At 33.8% G+C, this 18,907-nt stretch overlaps 1 protein-coding gene and 1 long non-coding RNA gene across 2 annotated transcripts; one reads left to right on the plus strand and one right to left on the minus strand.

Annotated features, from left to right (window-relative positions):
• Positions 1–439: 439 nt before the first annotated feature.
• On the minus strand, positions 440–3,369 carry LOC123674184 (proline-rich protein 4-like). Its single transcript, XM_045609105.1, has 2 exons — positions 3,214–3,369; positions 440–965 (listed from the first exon to the last, which is right to left on the minus strand). Exons 1-2 carry the CDS (start codon positions 3,229–3,231, stop codon positions 564–566), a joined length of 420 nt encoding a protein of 139 aa, XP_045465061.1. The 5' UTR covers positions 3,232–3,369; the 3' UTR covers positions 440–563.
• Positions 3,370–7,295: 3,926 nt separating this feature from the next.
• Positions 7,296–9,883, plus strand: LOC123674186. The gene is made up of 2 exons (XR_006746598.1): positions 7,296–7,536; positions 9,568–9,883. It is a non-coding gene; the product is annotated as an uncharacterized LOC123674186 (long non-coding RNA).
• The last annotated feature ends 9,024 nt before the right edge of the window (positions 9,884–18,907 follow it).

Below are 18,907 nucleotides of genomic sequence, written 5' to 3' on the forward strand. Positions count from 1 at the left end.
GTTCCAAAAATCCACAAAATGACCAAAATCTCAAACACCAGCTGACAAGATTATGTGCATGGTATACTGTTCATTGACAATCTCAACATAAATAAAACTATCTACAGTGAATATTAGTTATTGTATCTATTGATTGCAGTGATAAGGAATATTATCTAATGTGAAAGAGCAGAATTCTCTTCCACCAAAATAATACTTTTTGTTAAAAAATGGATGTTAACCATAGTCAAATTAAACCTATTGCGTTTCCAAATGCTTGAACATCAAACTTCTCCAGATCTGGCCCCCATAAAATATTCAACCATAATGTCTCAATAAAAGGAGAACTCATGATTCTGCTCTTTTTTTTGGCTTATTGAGTAAAAAAAATACTTCTACACTCTTTTATGCCGATTGCATGAATTGTCAAGTAATCGGTGAAGAAAAACTCTTAAACACATAGTATTCAGATCATTTTAATGGCAGTTATATCAAATTATATACTAGTAAATATGATTACAACATGAAAAACCTTAACCATTTATTTTCTAAGAACAAAAAACATTAAACTGAAAAGACTTATTTTAATGAAAATATCTCTCGTCGATGTGCTCATGCCCTTTGATCTTCTGATGTACTTTAGCAAATGGAATGAATGGCTTCAGAGTTATGTCTATTGGGACATGGTGTTTGTGAGGAGGAGGAATTTTTACAGGCACAAGTACTGGAACTGGCACCGGCACTGGCTTAACTATAGGAGGAGCAACTGATTTAGGTTTTTTATCGTGATGCTTGTGGATAGGTTTTACTGGAAAAATAGGGAACACTGGAGGAGGAAATGGCTTTTTTAATGAATGAAGAGGGACGGATGGATAATGCACTGGAATAACTTCTTTGACGTGTGTTTTATGATGTGGGACATGATGAAGGTTCTCGATAGCCTTGAAAAAATGTGTAGCAGATCCGTAAGATACGAAGAGCATAACCTGGAAACAAATCTTCATTCAGAACTTTTGTACGAAATTTTATATAATTATTGCATAATAGATCAGAAACCCATGCTAGTTCCTAGCAGTAATTATTCAATTAGAATAATGGTATTACGGTCTACGTATTACGGAATGAGTACTACAGATTTACAGAAGTGCATCAATACACGAAAATGAATAAATTGGAATCGAACAGAAATTCTAACAGGCCTTCGAAGTCATTTTTTTTTACAGAAAGTGCATCAATACACGAAAATGAATAAATTGGAATCGAACAGAAATTCTAACAGGCCTTCGAATTCATTTTTTGAGGACCTCTAGACGGGTTGTCTCAACCAATACTAACGGGTGTTTTTTTTCGGGGTATATAACTTTAAGTTGGCATTACTGTTCAAGATGGCGACCGATTTAACAGCTGTCAAGTGATTTATTCCCAGTTTGGTTTGGCAATTCATCATGAACAACGCTTGGAAATAGTGCAATTTTATTTCGAAAATAATGGTTCTGTGCGGAATACGTATCGCGTACTACGTCCATTTTATCGTCGACAAAATCTGGTTGAATGGCTACGTCAACAAACAAAACTGAAGCATTTGGAGTGAAGCTAATCCTCAAGTGTATGTCGAAACACCGTTACATCCAAAAAAACTGACTGTTTGGTGCGCTTTATGGGCTGGTGGAATCATTGGTCCGTACTTCTTCAAAAACGATGATGGCCAGAACGTTACAGTCAATGGTGATCGGTATAGAGCCATGATTACTAACTTTTTCATTCCTGAATTGAACAACCATGATGTCCAGGAGCTGTAGTTCCAACAAGACGGCGCAATATATCACACAGCTCGTGCCACAATCGATTTATTGAAAGACACGTTTGGTTACCCCCTAATTTCACGTTTTGGACCTGTGAATTGGCCTCCAAGATCTTGTGATTTAACACCGTTAGACTACTTTCTGTGGGGCTATGTAAAGTCATTGGTCTATGCGGATATGCCACAAACCCTTGACCATTTGGAAGACAACATTCGCCGTGTTATTGCCGATATACGGCCACAAATGTTGGAAAAAGTCATCGAAAATTGGACGTCCAGATTGGACTACATCCAAGCCAGCCGTGGCGGTCATATGCCAAAAATCATATTTAAAATGTAATGCCACAAGATTATCTTGCGGAAAGATAAAATTCATGTCAATCGAATAATCCATCGTTGTTTTATTGCAATTTAAAGTTCTATAGCTTTAAAAAAACACCCTTCATAAGGAGACGGTTGCATTCCTCAAATTTCAGGGCAAGAAGATCTTTAATAGTAACTCTACGTGGTAATATCTACGGACTATTGAATTTGGATCCAGTTGTGGGGTAACTATGACTTATCAAAAATCAATAATCGATAAATTTAGATTTGTTTTCATTTTTCCTATTTTGTCTTATCCTGCATAAAGCTTAACAAACAATGATTACCTATCAAATAAATTGCAATTGAAATAGAAGAAAATATTCATCTCATTTCCAGAACATAGATTAATTATTTCTTGGGAAACCTAGGCCAAGACATTAGATGATGTGTGTATGAGGAAAATTGGAAAATTCATATATTTCAGGCAAATGAGAGCGATTGGTACCATTCCAGATTGGAAATGATTATGGAATCATTTGATGAATGAAATGCATCATTTGACTATACCAATAACACCTTTGAGTAATGAATTTTTTAAAAAAAAAAAAATACATAATCAATTCGTGGAATTTCTAACCTCCAATGTCAAAAGAATTGAAAATTGAACAATTGAAAATCTACCACGGATTCAGAATCGTAATAGTTTCTAAGGATCTTAGATATTGCAATTCCAAACGAATAAACATTGAGTTAGTTATTTATCGAATGATTATTTTTATTCCGTAATAAAAAGATAATAAAAAACTCTTGCATAATTAGCTGCATTTTTCTATATTTTTGGAATAATATTTTTAGTCTCCTTGTTCTAAAGTCCTCGTTTTCAAAATATTTCGCATTGAATAATTGTATTTTGATAACTTGTCCGTTATTACACACATTTAAATAAATTTAATTCAGTAATGATACTTCTAAAATTAAACACCATTCAAATCAATGAGAAGACGTATATTATCCTCAATGGAACATAATAATCTTAGATGGAACGTCTTCCTGGATATCCAGCGAAATGAAAGCATAATAATAGAAATGATTGGAATAATATATCAAATATGCACTGAAATACTCACAAGATAAAAGGTCTGCATGATTACTTAAGATAAATATATATTTTCACTCTCTGGAATAAAATCAAAGACAATATATCTGAAGTTTGTGCTGTCATTTTTATATCAACGTATCTACCATTCTCTTGAGAGTGAAAAACCAAGACACTCATAGGTTGTGAATTCCACTGAACTGAACATTTTGCGTGAAAGGACGAAGCAATCTGGTAAGCCACAAAGTACAGGAAAACCAAAATATTTGTCAGAGGTATTAAATTGCCACAAAAATAATCACAGTTTGAGAAAATTTTTGGCATTCCTAGAATGGATTCATGAATTATGCATATTTATAAGAAACAGGTCTCCATCAAACGGAAATATAGATAGTTCCAATTAAGGAATTGATATGTCTATTGATTATTGCATCATCATAGCTGATCAGTAAATCTAAAATATTGGCTCAGTCGGATTACTGAAAATATCATCACATTGAGCCGATTAAAAAATGATTTGAAGGTTTAATGCAATCAGAACTCATTATTGTTCTTTTGTTTAGGAAAAAAAGTCCCATTTCTCCCAAATATGTATTCCTATATGCGTTTTTGCTAGGAATAAACTCAATTGAATAAAAATATAATTAATGAAGAATCATTGAAGCATTTAGAGTTTTCGCTCTCAAACCGACGTTTCACCTTCTTCAAAAGCTTCTTCAGAGCACTGGAAAATACAAAATGAAAAACTATGAGCTATAATAAAGAATAACAAGAAGAGAGTTTCGGCCTTATACAAAATGAAAGATTCGAAAACAACTAATACTTTCTCCTCAAATGATGGTTCTTACTTAGTAGTTCTGATATCTCCCAGATCCAAAGTTGTAGAAATAATTTTTTGTTTTGTTTAATCCTGGCTTTTGAGCCAACTGACGAGGTGTGTATTCTTTTATTTTTTTACTATTGCTAGTTTGAAATCAAATTTGACTCTGAATTCAAGAAAAAATATACTAAAAATTATAGAAGACAAATTTAAGATCAAGACCTGACCAATTTAGCGACGGGCCGAATCCACCTTCCTCTCTCTTATGGAATTATTTTATATTTTTGGTCAGTGGAGCCGCTCTTCCATTGATCTACCCCAAAGTCGAGCTTGCTACATCTGGTGACAAGCTTGAAGCAATGTGTTGTTGATTAGATTCCTGGGGGTATAGATCGAGTGTAACCTAGCGGTCTATTCGAAATGGAATATCATATTGGAAAACCTATATATCCAATGTTTAATGGTTCATTCAATGTTAATACGAAGAGTAGCATTATTGCTAACAGCCTAATAGGCTCTTTTGATAGCCTAGCATATTAACTTTTTTTCATTTCATTTATGTAATTGTGAACTTTACCTTTGCAGATAGCGACACAGGGAAAAATACAGGAAAGAAGGAACATCGGAAGAAGGAGAATCTCCTGGTTAAACAACTTGAGACAATGATACAAGCGCAGTTCTGTTGAGTTGTTTAGGGCTGCAGTGTCAAAGATGAAGGTAGCCATTTTGATAGCCAACCTTCTGAAATGAGATGGCAACTGAAGAGGAAGAACTTTACCTCCCTGGTACATACTTCCACATTGCAATTCGAATCAGTTTGGTGTATCTATGGTTCTTTCTTATTCTGTTCTCAGATATTTTGGTGATTTTGGCTGATGACCTGTGAGACCCTGGTGTTTCCTGAAATTCCTTCTCAGTAAAATATTTATTTGTGTTTGATGTCATGACGAATAGCTAGGAATATCTTTTATGCGGTATGTTTTTTACATCATTGGAGCCAATTTTTTGGTCGAGGACAAAGAAGTATCCTTTTCCTTACATATTTATTCATCCTTCCCGAAAATACTTAAGGTAGCAAGAGTTGTTCCTTTTCATAAAAAAGGTTCAGTGCAGTTGGTCAACAACTATAGACCAATATCGATTATACCACTGTTCTCAAAGGTCTTGGAAAGGGTTATGCAGCTACCGTTAACCTCCTATTTTGAGAGCAACTGCCTCTTTAATAGCTCCCAATTCGGATTCAGAAGCGGTCTCTCTACAACAGCTGCCATCACAGAGCTTATGAAAATAATTAATGAAGGATATAGTGATGGTTTATACGTGGGTGGACTTTTCTGTGACTTGAGCAAGGCTTTTGATTGCGTGTCTAGAGAGCATCTTCTTTATAAATTAAAGAGGTATCGGTTCGATCAGGGTGCAATTGAACTTTTGGGCTCCTATTTGTCTGATAGGGTGCAGTGTGTTGATGTCGGGGGAGATCTGTCTGACTTGTCAAGTGTTGATTGCGGTATGCCACAGGGATCGATTCTCGGACCGCTTCTCTTCCTCATCTACGTCAACGATCTTGTGAGCTGTGACCCTGATGCGGACTTTGTTCTTTTTTCTGATGACACAACTGTGCTCAAAAAGGCTCAGTCTAGGGAGCTTATAATTCACATTTTGGGAGAGTTGTCCTCTGTTGTTTCAGAATGGTTCAATAGCAACCAGCTCAGCTTGAATGAAACGAAGACAGAGTATATGTATTTTTCAATGAGAGATCTAGGAGGGATGAATTCACTTGAACCAATCAAATTTTTAGGTGTACATATGGAGGGTAATTTGTCTCGAAATGCTCACATCGATGAAGTCTGTAATTCAATTACGTCAGGTGTTTTTGCATTGCGGTCATTAACTGAGGTTGTGTCGGATTCTGTATTATTGTCTGTGTATCGTGGAGTCATAGAATCTAGAATAACATATGGTATTTTGTGTTGGGGTCATGATGCTGGTGTGAAACGATTCTTTGGATTGCAAAGGAAGGCTATCAGAGTTTTGGGTAGACTTAATTACAGAGATGAATGCAAACATGAGTTTCAAGATAAAAAAAATACTTACTGTCCCGTGTCTGTTCATTTTTCAGTGTTTGTTGTTTGTAAAGTCGCATGAGGAGAAATATACAACACACCAGGATATTCATGAACATAACACACGAAAAAGAGATCTTATTCATCTTGATTTCCATAGAATTAATATGATAAAGTGCGGTGTAACTTACTTTGGGCCTAAGCTCTTCAACAGCCTGCCACCCACTGTGGGGGCGATGCCTACTAAACAATTCAAGCTTTGTTTGAAGAAATACTTGTTGAATAAATGTTTCTTCTCATTGAATGAATATTATTTGAATGATTTTCAGGAGTTTTCATGAGTATATATGTATAAATATATTTTCTTTTTGTATTTGACGTATGTAAACATTGTGAAACAGCATGAATAAATATTATTATTATTATTATCCGAAGCTGTTGATTGTTCAGGGGGGGAACATTTTGACCGACGATTAATCAGTGCTTTGATTGCAAATCTTGATAATATCTGGGCGAGGAAGGAACCAAATCCCTCTTATCCTTATTTTTTTTAATTTTATTAATTTATGCGGTTATGGCACATTATAATACTTATCAAACTAAAACATTGGCTCTATCTGGATTAAATTTTCACATTGATTGATTTTACAAATGCTAATGTGTTGAAACAGACTTGTGTGTCGATTTTCAGGTCTTTGAGTGTTACATATAGTACACAGTGGTGGGCTTTCCTTCGCTAAAGGTGGTGGTGAGTTACTGAGCTATGTCCGATTCGAAGTCGTCTGAGGATCACTAGGTCTCTTCTCTATGTGGTTATGGATGACAGGTAGAGAATTGTGGGGTCGTTTAGAGCTAGTTTTGTTCTTCGATGCTACCATATGTTTTGCCATTACGCTTATGATCGGGGAACAACTACTCAAAAAGATTGCTGTTTTTCCGTTTGTCAAGTCTCAAGTCGATTAACCGACTTGTGCGGCAGGGTTTCGAAATGAGTACTGACTTCGTGTTATAGAGGTCATTTTTGCGATTCTTCGACTTATGGGGGTGAAAATGAGATATAACCGTAAAATAATTTCGAGTTAAGCATGGTTATTTTTTAGACTTAGACAGGTTTTTTCAAGGGAATTGAAAATAATTTCAGTTATCGAAGATTTCGAATTAACAAGGTCAGAGTTATTAAAAGTCGACTGTACAAAAGTTTTCACCTAGGAAAAATATTATTCTCTTATTCATAAAAAATAAATTGATATAGGTACACCTTGACAAATATCCATAGAGGAAAATCCAGAAACGTAAATGAATTTAATTATGTTTTTCAAACTGAAAGCCAGTAATTAGAGGACATTCATTTCAATATTTAATCATTAGTTTTTTGTCTGACGTGCAACTTGGTACTTATTCGAGAATCATTTCTTCATTCTACATTGTCATAGTGATGTGCAAAATGTCGGTGAACACAATGTTATTGATAGTGAGTTTTACATTCAAACATAAAATATTCATATGAATCAACCTATAACAAGCCTCCAAAATATTGCAAGAAAAATTTCACGCTGCCAGTTTTATTTAAAGCATCATTATATTGATATTACATATAATTTAACAGAATAATCCAATTAAGGAAAGCGAGAATTTTTCTAAAATTATGTAGAAGGAACCAGCTTCAGGAAATATCATTTTTACACTGAAGTGTTGAAAAACGTGCCAAGCAAAGAATTGGGGAGAGTTGGAAAAAATGTCCGGATAAAATAAGATACAGGTCAGCATTCGGAAATCGAGAGAGCCGTCTGTTTCCTGGTTTTATTCATATCTGCAAAAAAAGTTCCTTGAAATGTAGCAATGTATTTTGGCAAATTTTTGATTTGTAGTTAGTGACCAGTGATAGTAGATCTCTATGACTTCGCCAGACTTTCGAATTTTGTGACAGGAATGGACTCAAACGATTGGGTTCAACTCACTGATCCTTTCTCAAATTTGATTCTGTTTGACATTTCTCAACTATTATAACTCTGTAGAAAATTCAAGAAGAAAATCGAATTAATGTATTCCCTCAAATAATTGAAATCGGACATATGATCCCATTATGTTTTTTTGTTAAAATGACAAGACCTTTCATATGACAATAAAATGCTTTAAAAGGGATTCAATTTCATTGGCAACAAATTGATTGGGGGTTATCATTTTTCTGAAGAATTTACACTCAATGAATTCATTTTTTGGTTCAAAGATTTCAGATGACTCATTTGGATTAAGCTAAATGTACATTTGTATCGATTTCAGAGCTAGCGCAATAACGAAGAAATAGATAACTTCAAATAAACACTGTCAATGCTTTGTCGCCAGGATTTAAAAAAAAAATTGTTCAACTCATACGCTGAAAAATCGACCGTTTTCTAGAATAATCAACTTTTAAGTTGAAAAACATGGTCTAACTGTCAAATTGCCTTTTCTAAAATCTCCACACAGTCGAATATCTTTTTCAACATGTTGATTTTTCTTGAATACGGTCAACTTTAAAGCAATGAACAAAATCCCAAAAGCATAACTTTTTCCATAAGCGTAGTAATTGGGGAGAAGAGCACCAACTATATCCCTTCAAAACATTCGCCAATTAAGACTTAAAAAAAAATCCGCATAAAACATAGCTTAATATGATTAGAAAATGCTTACTAAATCTATTTTTTCGGCAACCGTCCGGGAAGTGCTCACTTTCCGGACGCTTTTTCTCTGAGAAAGTAGCATTTCCCGGCCTAGTCTGGAAAGTACGTACTTCCCGGACTAGGCCGGAAAAGAATCATAGAATCCATAGCAACCGAGATAACGGCTGACAGTTCATATGAAATTAGTTGTCAAAAATTTGCATGTTTTTTTATCGCAATAGCAATAAAATATGAAAAGCAGCAGCGATAGTGTTATTTTACATGGTTGCCGAAAAAATATTGTACGCAACACGCCCGAAAATGGTTTTTTTGGACTCACAGACTTCCAGGACTCGCTTATTCATCCAAAAAAACCCTATTTTCCGGACTTGTTACGTAAATTACTATTACTGTACGATGAAAGGCTCCGAAAAAAAAACGATTCTTCTTCCATTTCAACACTCTGTATGTCGAAAATGGTGAAATTTAAAGGAGGAATATTGAAATCATGAAAAAAAGTTCCCCTTGCAAATTGCTGAGAGTTTTTGATAAGGAATAGAATTCGAATCCTGCTTGATTTGGATTTTATTGAAAACCGTTATGTATTTTACACAAAGAAAATATTCTAATTTAATTTTGTTTCTGAGGATGATGAAGAAGGTACAGTTGTATGGGCAAAATGTCTAATTCTGTAATTACAACAACAACAACAAACGCAATTTATTGACCAAAGGCCAATTGGCCATCGACAGTATTAGTCCTGCAGTAATCACAAAATTAGGCATTTTGTCTTGCATGGAAGCTGTAGCAATTGCAATTCGAAACATGGGTCATTTAATTAATTGAATTCAATTTATTTACAGATAACCCTAGTCCTCACAATGTCAACTTTATCTATTTGTTCACCTACTCCATTCTACTTTGGACTCGATGGATATTATGGTCCAATTGTTAGGGTCGGCACTTACCCATATGTATATGATACTCCAGGGGTAAATGTTCGTGTACGATATCCTCCAAGATCATATTATTATTACTGGTGAAGAAAGAGAAATATTTAATTTATAGTTTGGTCATGGCACTTTATTAACTGATTTTGAACAATTTTCTTTTGTTAGGATAAGTGGTTTGGTGAGATGTCAAATTCTAAAAAATCTTGAATATATTTATTCTTTTTTACATCTTTCATCATAACTTTTAGATATGATTTTTTTTTGTGAACATATAGTTGCATCAAGTACTGAATTAAATAAAAAGAATAAATGAACCATAACTGTCAAGAATAAAAACTTACGAAAAAAATATAGATCTTTATTGAAGGAATTCCCACTATTTCAAGATAACTTATATTTTTATTTTAATGTATTAATGAACTCAAATCCATATTCTTCACTTCTTATATTCAATTGTGAAACTACAAGATTACCCACTTTGATGAAAACAATTTTTTATACATTCACATAAAATATTAATTGATGAAACCAGAATTTTTTCATGCATTTATTATTTACAGTGACTCGTTATATTGAAAAACTCAATGACCATGAGTCGTATTACTATTTCCCTTCATATGTTTCGATTTCATTATATCTGCTCAAGTTCAAGAGATTGTAAGATAGTTTATTTCTAATTAACTGATTAACCATTACAATTGAATTGAATCTTAGGCATAAGAAAATCCACAACTTGCTATAGTAGGTACCTACATCAATTCATAAAACGAATTGGTATCAATCGAATATTATGAATTATTATTTGGGAAAATAGTTGCAATGTTTACTATATTTAAATATCTATCTATCAGAGAATTATATAAAAACAACAAAAACGTGTTTAGTTCCATGCAATGTGGGTAACTAAATCTGCCATAAATTGTGCCTTAGTGTTGGAGATTACATCTATACCTATACAGTATGTTCCTGCAGTCGTTTTGAACTTCAGATTATGTTTCTGGTTTTTCGTGTGGTCTCAATTTAAATTTTGTCAACCTGAATGTTTCCCGATATGTTGATGATTTCTTTGATTAGGCTTATCTTGAATTGATATTATTAGTAGATATTAAGAAGAGTTTAGTAATCATTTCCCTTTGAAATTATATGCGTGAAAATTATACTGAAAGTACCAGTTCAAAACATGAAATGTGAAGCATTTTGAAAATAATTCAATTTAGGCACAACATGTCTAGACAAAAAATTAACACAACTTACTAGTCAATTTGACAAGCGAAAAAAATCAGGGCATGCCATTTGACACTTATAGGCATTTTTTAAAGGTAATTTTTTTCGAATTGCAGTGTCTTTCGAACCACCTCTAGAGTGACCTTGCAGAAAGAATACTTTTTGGGAATTCAATAAAAAATAAATCGTACAATTATCTCGAACGGTTTTCAAGATATGATCTTTAGTTTGAAACATTATAACCATGAAATTTTTCGAAAAAAGTGGCCTACGTCAAAAAGTACCTCAGATGAAGATAACAAATGGGGTATTTCATGAATATTATGAGTATGATATGAAAATTGGACATTTCCATTCGAAAAAAAAGCAAAGTGGTATCGTGTTTCACTACTTTCAGACCAGCCTGTAGAGTCGAACATAATTTAAGCTTATGCGCTATCGATTCCGTCAAAATTTGAATCATTCTCCCAGGCCAACATTTAGGATTTAGGTACAGGAGTTATCTACCGATCGAGCACTATTGACCCACCCTGTATAAATTGCAGACTGCATTGAATTACATAAATATATTATTGAATTAATTAACTCAAACAAACTGAGGGTAACGTACTCTTTAACTCGAAGTCATCTTTTGCAACTATCGAATATTACGTACTATTCAACGAATGCTTTCTATATCAGTTTGCTCACCTACTCTCAATAGTGGGTAACATGGAAACATAGATGGCACCACCCGTATCACAAAATTTGATATAGAATAATTTGAATGATTGCTTACTTTTAAATTATATATATTTGATTCATATCACAAAAGAATTGATAGGCGAAAAAACTCTATATTGAAGTAGGTATATGAATAGTTTAGAATACTTTTTTCTACCCATGAAATTGAACTTGGACATTGAGGAATTTATAAGCATATAATCGTATGGTCGCTCTTCATTTGAAATTCGACCGTAAGTTATTTTGAACTTCAGAATGGAGCCACTTAAAATTAATAGTGCTGAATTTATATGTTGAAAATCAGGAGTGCCCTGACGTAAAGTCAGGAACTTTTGGGTGCTCGTTCATTCATGCGCTAATAACACCCATAACACCCATGATACTGTATTAGCTAAATACAACCACCAAGGGTGTAATTGACGCATTAATGAACGAGCGCTTAAAATATCTTGAGTTCTTTTTCGATATTCTGCTTGAATGATCTTTTTTTCTGACGACGTAAAATCTTCACCCGATCCGATTTGTAATCACGGAAGTAGTGGGTATTCGATTTTCTGCACACAGCACGGAATTGTTAATTCATATCAACAACCAAAATCTCAACTTGGTTGGTTTGGCGGTCAACGAAATATAAGTTGATTTATTTTCGATAATCATCTTGAATTTTCTGGTTACCCGATCAACAAGAAAAATGACAAGAAGCTGGAAATTGTCATTTTACATCCCGATTCATATTTTCATTCAGATTGGGATTCAGTTTTGAAAATACCAGAAAAACAAAATTTCAAGTAATGTTTATTCAATTGAACCCCTATTCAGATTATGTTCATAAACTGCAGCATTCGATCTGACCCTACCCTGAATTTTTCAAGGCTTAAAGTCTTTTCATTCGAGAATTATCGTGTTTACTGCTGGTCAGCCGGATATTCTTGAGTTTGACAAGGCATTCTTTATTAATGAGTCGAACCTTATAGTTTGTAATCATTTCCTGCCCAAAATTCTAAAAATAAAGACATCGTGATGGAATGATCGAAAAAGCGATCCGTATGGAGAACTATAGCTCTCAAAAAGTTTAGAACAAAATAGAAGTAACTATTGATGAATCTGTATAAGACATACTTAAGTCATATGAATAATATGTATAGGGATACCTCATATGATGCTCACTGAGAGTATCTCGAGAAAAATTCTAAAACTTTTTTTAAGTAATTTTTATGGTTTATATAATTATAAATAATTTCCATGTTCTGTTATGAATATCATACAGTGTGGACCAACGAAAGCTCTACACCTCGAGTTTGCGCCTTCAAAATGAAAATGTGGAAAATCGCTCAGGCCCGTCAAATTCTGAGTCGAGGGAGAACAAGTTTTCCGTTTTTTTTCATCCCCGTAATACCAACCCCCTAATGAGGGTGAGCACAACCCCTTAACTTTGAAAAGTAATAAGGGGTGTTGCAATAACTAATTTTGAAGATTGCATCGTGTACAATCAGAGAGGAAATTTCAGGATCAGATATTACTCGATAAGATCTTCAAAATGAGGTATCACATAACTCTTCATCCCTATTCAAAATCAAGGTTTTGTACTCACTCTTTAAGGATGCGAAAAGTGGAAAAGTTGTTTCCCCTCGAATGGGAAATTAGGGGGTCTACATTTTCATTTTAAAGCCGGAAAATTGAGGTTTTTAATTTGCATTGGACCACACTGAATAATACTCAATACTCTTAAAAGATCTTATCATTTCAAAAAAACAAAGATCGAGGTTCTTGGTCTTGAAGATTTTTTCTCTAAGTTTTATAATTCTCATGATACTTTCAGTGAGCATCGAATTTGAGGGACCTCATATAATAATAACCAAAAAAAAAATTTCGTTGAAACACGATTTGCAAAAAAAAAACTCGTAGATATGACTGGTGTGAATGGTTCTTAAGGATTTTGGGCACCTCAAAAAGTTCTTGGATATTGAAACTACTGGATGTAGTCAGGGTGGAATGTATCAGTGTTTGGAGATATCAATGCTTAAAACTTGTCATTGTGCCGATTATTAACTTTTTTTGGGACTTACATCATGATTTATTTTGTAGTTGTTACCCCTTCGTAGATCGAGGTATCAACTTTGAAATTTCAATTTATATGAAACTACTCCCTCCAAAGATGCATACTAAAGGAAGGAATTGCGATTAGTTGGTTTTTGAAAAAAAGACTTTACGATACTGCCTATGGATCCGTAAATATTCATTCTCTTTTTTGAGAAAATGAACAAAAGTTCGTCAAAAATTACAGTGATGTTTTTCTTGCATTCTTCTCGAAAACAAATGCTCGATAATTTTTTGATATTTCAACGTATTCAGATTAAGTAACAAAGATACAAAATTGAAGATTCAAACAAGCAGATAGCCTGAAATAATAATAATAATACTCTTTATTTCATAGTATGTCTGTACAGTGTACTATACATAAAAGAAATAGTGTCAAATTGCCAAAATCCACAAAAATACTAAAATTAACTCAAATAATCATAAAGAGAATATGGTTTCAAACAAATCAAATAATCTCTGACATTTTTCTTAAAATTCTTAAAATCATTCACCAGTTTAATCCTATCAGGTAGTTTATTATACAATCTAATACACATGTGAGATGGGTGCTTTTCTGATAGAGATAACCTATGTATAGGATAATGTAAGTTCTGCGATCTTAAAGGGTAATTACTTCTAATTGTGTGAACTGAAAAAATATCTTTGTTCTTGAAAAAAAAAGCAAACATTCTAATACATAAATACCAAAAATTGTTAACAGTTTATTTCTCTTAAATAATCCCCTACATGATTGAATTGAAGTCATTTTAAAAATATACCTCATCACCCTTTTTTGCAACACAAACAATTTATTGACCTCTGAGCTTGATCCCCAAAATATAATTCCATATCTTAAAAGGCATTCAAAATTTGCAAAATAAACTGTTTTTAAATTATTTAGACTCAAATACTTTGATAATGTTCTGATTCCAAATCCTACACGACATAGCTTCCCTGACAGGTAATCTATGTGATATGACCATTTAAGGAAACCATCCAAATATACTCCCAAAAATTTAATTGACTCTTCAATGATGTCAATATAGTAGCCATATGGGAAGTTGTGAATTCGAGTGCTCCATATTATTTCGTGAATTAAAGACGCAATATATTTTAAATATTGGCGAAATTATAAAAGAGTAAATACAAGTAGAAAGTTCATATTTGGCTGAGTGATTTTCAAATCAATTTAATTTTTTTTCGCGTGTATTTGCGATTATTTGAGTGGAAATTTATCATTCATTCCGGGATATCCTGATTATCAGACGACATCTGGAGGTATCACAAGCAAGAGTTATAAAGCGTAACATACACGTCGAGATATCGAAAAAGGAGGATGGCAGTAAATGAGGAACTAGCGAGGTTTTTAAAGACTGAATTTGCCAATCAAACCATCATTATCAAGGAGGAACTTGCGAAGTTAAGAGAAGAAATAAAGCAGGTGGGGATAGACACGGGTGAAAGATTGGAAAACTGTGAACAAAGACTCTCCAGAGTAGAAAGCGAGATATTGGAGATAAAGAGAAGATCGTTGAAGAATAATATCATCATCTCTGGATTGGAACCCGATAGTTCCAATTTGGTAAAGTGCGTTGTCTCCAAACTGAATGCCATTTTGAATATCAATCTGCTAGAAACAGAAGTTAATAATATATATAGATTGGGAAAAACTAAACCAGTGGTAAAAATCGAATTTGTATCCTTCCTGGCCAAGTCTAAGGTTATAAAGAATCGACACAAATTAAAGGGATCCCGTATTTTCATAAACGAAGACCTTTGTGAAGAAGATCGTGACGATTTCAAAATACTGCGCCAACAACTGAACTTGGCAAGAGCGAACAATCAGAGGGCATACATCTGGCAAAAGCTCCTTGTCGTGAATGGTGAGAAATTTTCTGTGCAGCAACTTAAGACTCAAACTGTATTGGAACTACAGACTCATATTGAGGAAAATCCATCTAGCATACCAACTGATTTAGTAAGCAGCGCACCTAATAGTCCGGCCCCCATATCCCGTATTACACAGATGTTAACTGAACACGAACACTTGACAGTGGAAGAGGACTCTAAGATCAGCAAGGAGATTTCAACGATTAATCAGGTGCTGGAAAGGACCAAGGAGTGGGAAATAAAGAGCAGAACGAGATCACAGTCTTCGGGGAGTAGTAGTGCCAGGAGAGAGCAAAAACTGGTAACAACAGAACCAAAGCAGTCATCAGGTAGTGGAGTTGCCAAGAAAGAACAAAAAGCTGATAACAGTGGAAAGAAAGGAAAGAAGGGAGGTTAGAAAAGCTAAGGTAAACTACTCTTTATTCATCTATTTTAAGTTTTAATTGTATATACATGGATCAATTCTTGAGGGATTTTGAGGGGGAAACACATGAAGCAGAATATATAGATTATATTGGGGATCTCAAACATTATAACATAGAATCAAAATTTAAAATCATTCACAATAATATCAGAAGTATCGACAGGAATTTTGACGAGTTCAAATTAATGTTGAGAACATATACAGATGATTTTCATGTGATTGTTTTAACGGAAACATTTATGATAGATAACGTGGATCTTTATAAAATCGAAGGATACACATACATGTATAATTATGGAACTTTCAACAAAAATGACGGGGTTGTGATATATATCAGGAACGATTTGATGTTTAACGGCAAGATAATAAGTATAGGAGAAATTAAAGCGGTGGAACTAGACCTTGTATTCGAAATGAAAAAACTTAAAATAACAGGAATCTATCGTTCTCCAAAAGGATGTCCAAAAAAGTTCAATAGAGACTTAGCTGAATACATTGGAACAACAACAAGTAATGATAGCACGTGGGATTATCATTTAATTGTAGGAGATATTAACATTGATCTTTTATCGAATAATGAAATAGTTGATGAATACATGAATGTCTTCAGTTTTTTTGGATATAAATCCTATATAAATAATGTAACTAGGCCTTCTAGTGGTAGTTGCCTTGACCATATATTTCTGAGATGTCGCCAATCTGTTGTAAATCAGAATAGATCGTTTATTATTCGTACGGACATCACTGATCATTATGCAATTAGTTTATGCCTCAACCTGAAAGAAAAACCTCCCGAAAAAGTTATTAAATATAAAACTTATATTGATTATCAGAAATTAAAAAATGATTTAAAGGAAATTGATTGGCACGAATTGATGAAAAATAAAGATGTAGACTCATTCGCAGAATTGTTTATTGATTTATTAAAACATTACACACAGAAACATACAACAAAAATTGAGTTGAGCCATAGGAAATCTGGGAGAAGCAACTGGATCACTCAGGGATTACTAAGAGCCATAAACAGAAAAAACTATTTATACAAGGAAATGATGAAATATCAATACAATACTGAGTTGAAACAACAATATGCAAGATACAGAAATATTTTACACAAGTTGATCAGGAATGCTAAAAGAGATTACATGAACACCTTTGTCACGAAATACACTTCAGCAACAAAATCACTTTGGTCTTACGTGGATAACCTCTGCGGTAGATCCAAACCTGCAACAGAAATAAAATCTATCATTAATAATGAAGGACAGGAAGTAACAAACACGGAACAAATTGTAGAGGAATTCGGAAGATATTACAACGAAGTAGGTAAAAAGCTAGCAGATAATATACCTTATAGTTTAGAAAAGAAAGAGGGTGAAATTTTTTGTAATGAGACATTTTTTCTATTCCCAACAAGTCCAAATGAAGTGAAAGAAGTGATACAAAAACAAAAAAACGGAGGATCTCCTGGCGTTGATGGAATTAGATCAGAACTGCTGAAGAATATTCAAGAAGAAATTGTTGAACCCCTTGTATTAATGACGAATATGTGTTTCGAGTCAGCTAGGTTTCCTAGAATTTTCAAAGTGGGGGTTATCAAACCAATTTTTAAATCAGGAGAAAAGGACAAGATGACAAATTATAGACCGATATGTCTTATATCGAATGTAGCCAAAATTGTAGAGAAATTATTGAAGATCAGAATTGTCAAGTTCCTAGAAAAAAATAAAATTATATCTGAACACCAGTACGGTTTCAGAGAAGGTAAATCGACTGAAGATGCGATTAGGAGAATGATAGCGAGGATATACGGTTGGTTAGATGGTAGAAAAACTGGTCTGTGTGTCTTTGTAGACCTTGAAAAGGCCTTCGATACTGTTTCACACAAAAAACTTTTAGATAAACTCTACCGAAACGGATTCCGGGGTAAATCATATGAATTATTGAAAAGCTATTTAACTGATAGAGTCCAATTTGTAAAAATAAAGGATTATTCTAGTAAGGTGAGGAACATCGAATGTGGAGTACCCCAAGGAACAGTGATGGGACCGATATTGTTCTTAGTTTATATGAATGGTTTATTACAAATGGAGAAGAAAGGTGAGGTTATCAGTTTTGCGGATGACACTGCCATATTGTACGAGGGAAATTCTTGGCAAGAACTGAAATCTGAGTCTGAAAAAGACCTTTTCAAAATAAAACAGTGGTTTGAGATGAATGAATTAACAATGAACGTGAAAAAAACAAAGTACTTACCGTTTACTTCCTATGAGTCAGGTCTTCCGAACTTGGGTCCTCTGAAAGTCAACGATTGCACAATCATACCCGAAACTGACTCCATCAAGTATCTCGGCATTACCATCGATAGACATCTAAAATGGAACTTACATATAGACAATTTGGTAAGAAAACTTAGATGCCTTCTATCAAAGTTTAGATACCTTAAAAAGTATTTGGAAATAGAAAGGCTAATGCAGATATATAATGCTCTATGCCAATCGCTGATAAAGTATGGAATTATTGCCTGGGGTGGAGCATACGAATGTCATATAAAAAGAGTAGAAGTGGTCCAGAAATGGTTGCTCCGTGTAATCTACGGAAAGCCCCATTTGTTTCCTTCAGACGAATTATACTTCTTATCGCGGGCAATGAATCCTCAACAGTTATTTGTATCCCAGATATTAACGGCCATCTGTTCTAGAAGAATACAACTCACATTAAGACAAACCGATTGCAGTTATGAAACAAGAAGTAAGATAATTCACGTGATTCCTAGAGCAGAAAAGCGAATTGGACAAAGATGCTTCACATACCTGGCTCCACGCATTTATAGTATGATCCCGAAGAACCTGAAAGACATAAGACACAATAAGAAACAACAAATTATGATAAGGAAATGGATTTTTGAAA

This window comes from Harmonia axyridis, chromosome 2, assembly GCF_914767665.1.
Source record: "Harmonia axyridis chromosome 2, icHarAxyr1.1, whole genome shotgun sequence".
Classification (NCBI taxonomy): domain Eukaryota; kingdom Metazoa; phylum Arthropoda; class Insecta; order Coleoptera; family Coccinellidae; genus Harmonia; species Harmonia axyridis.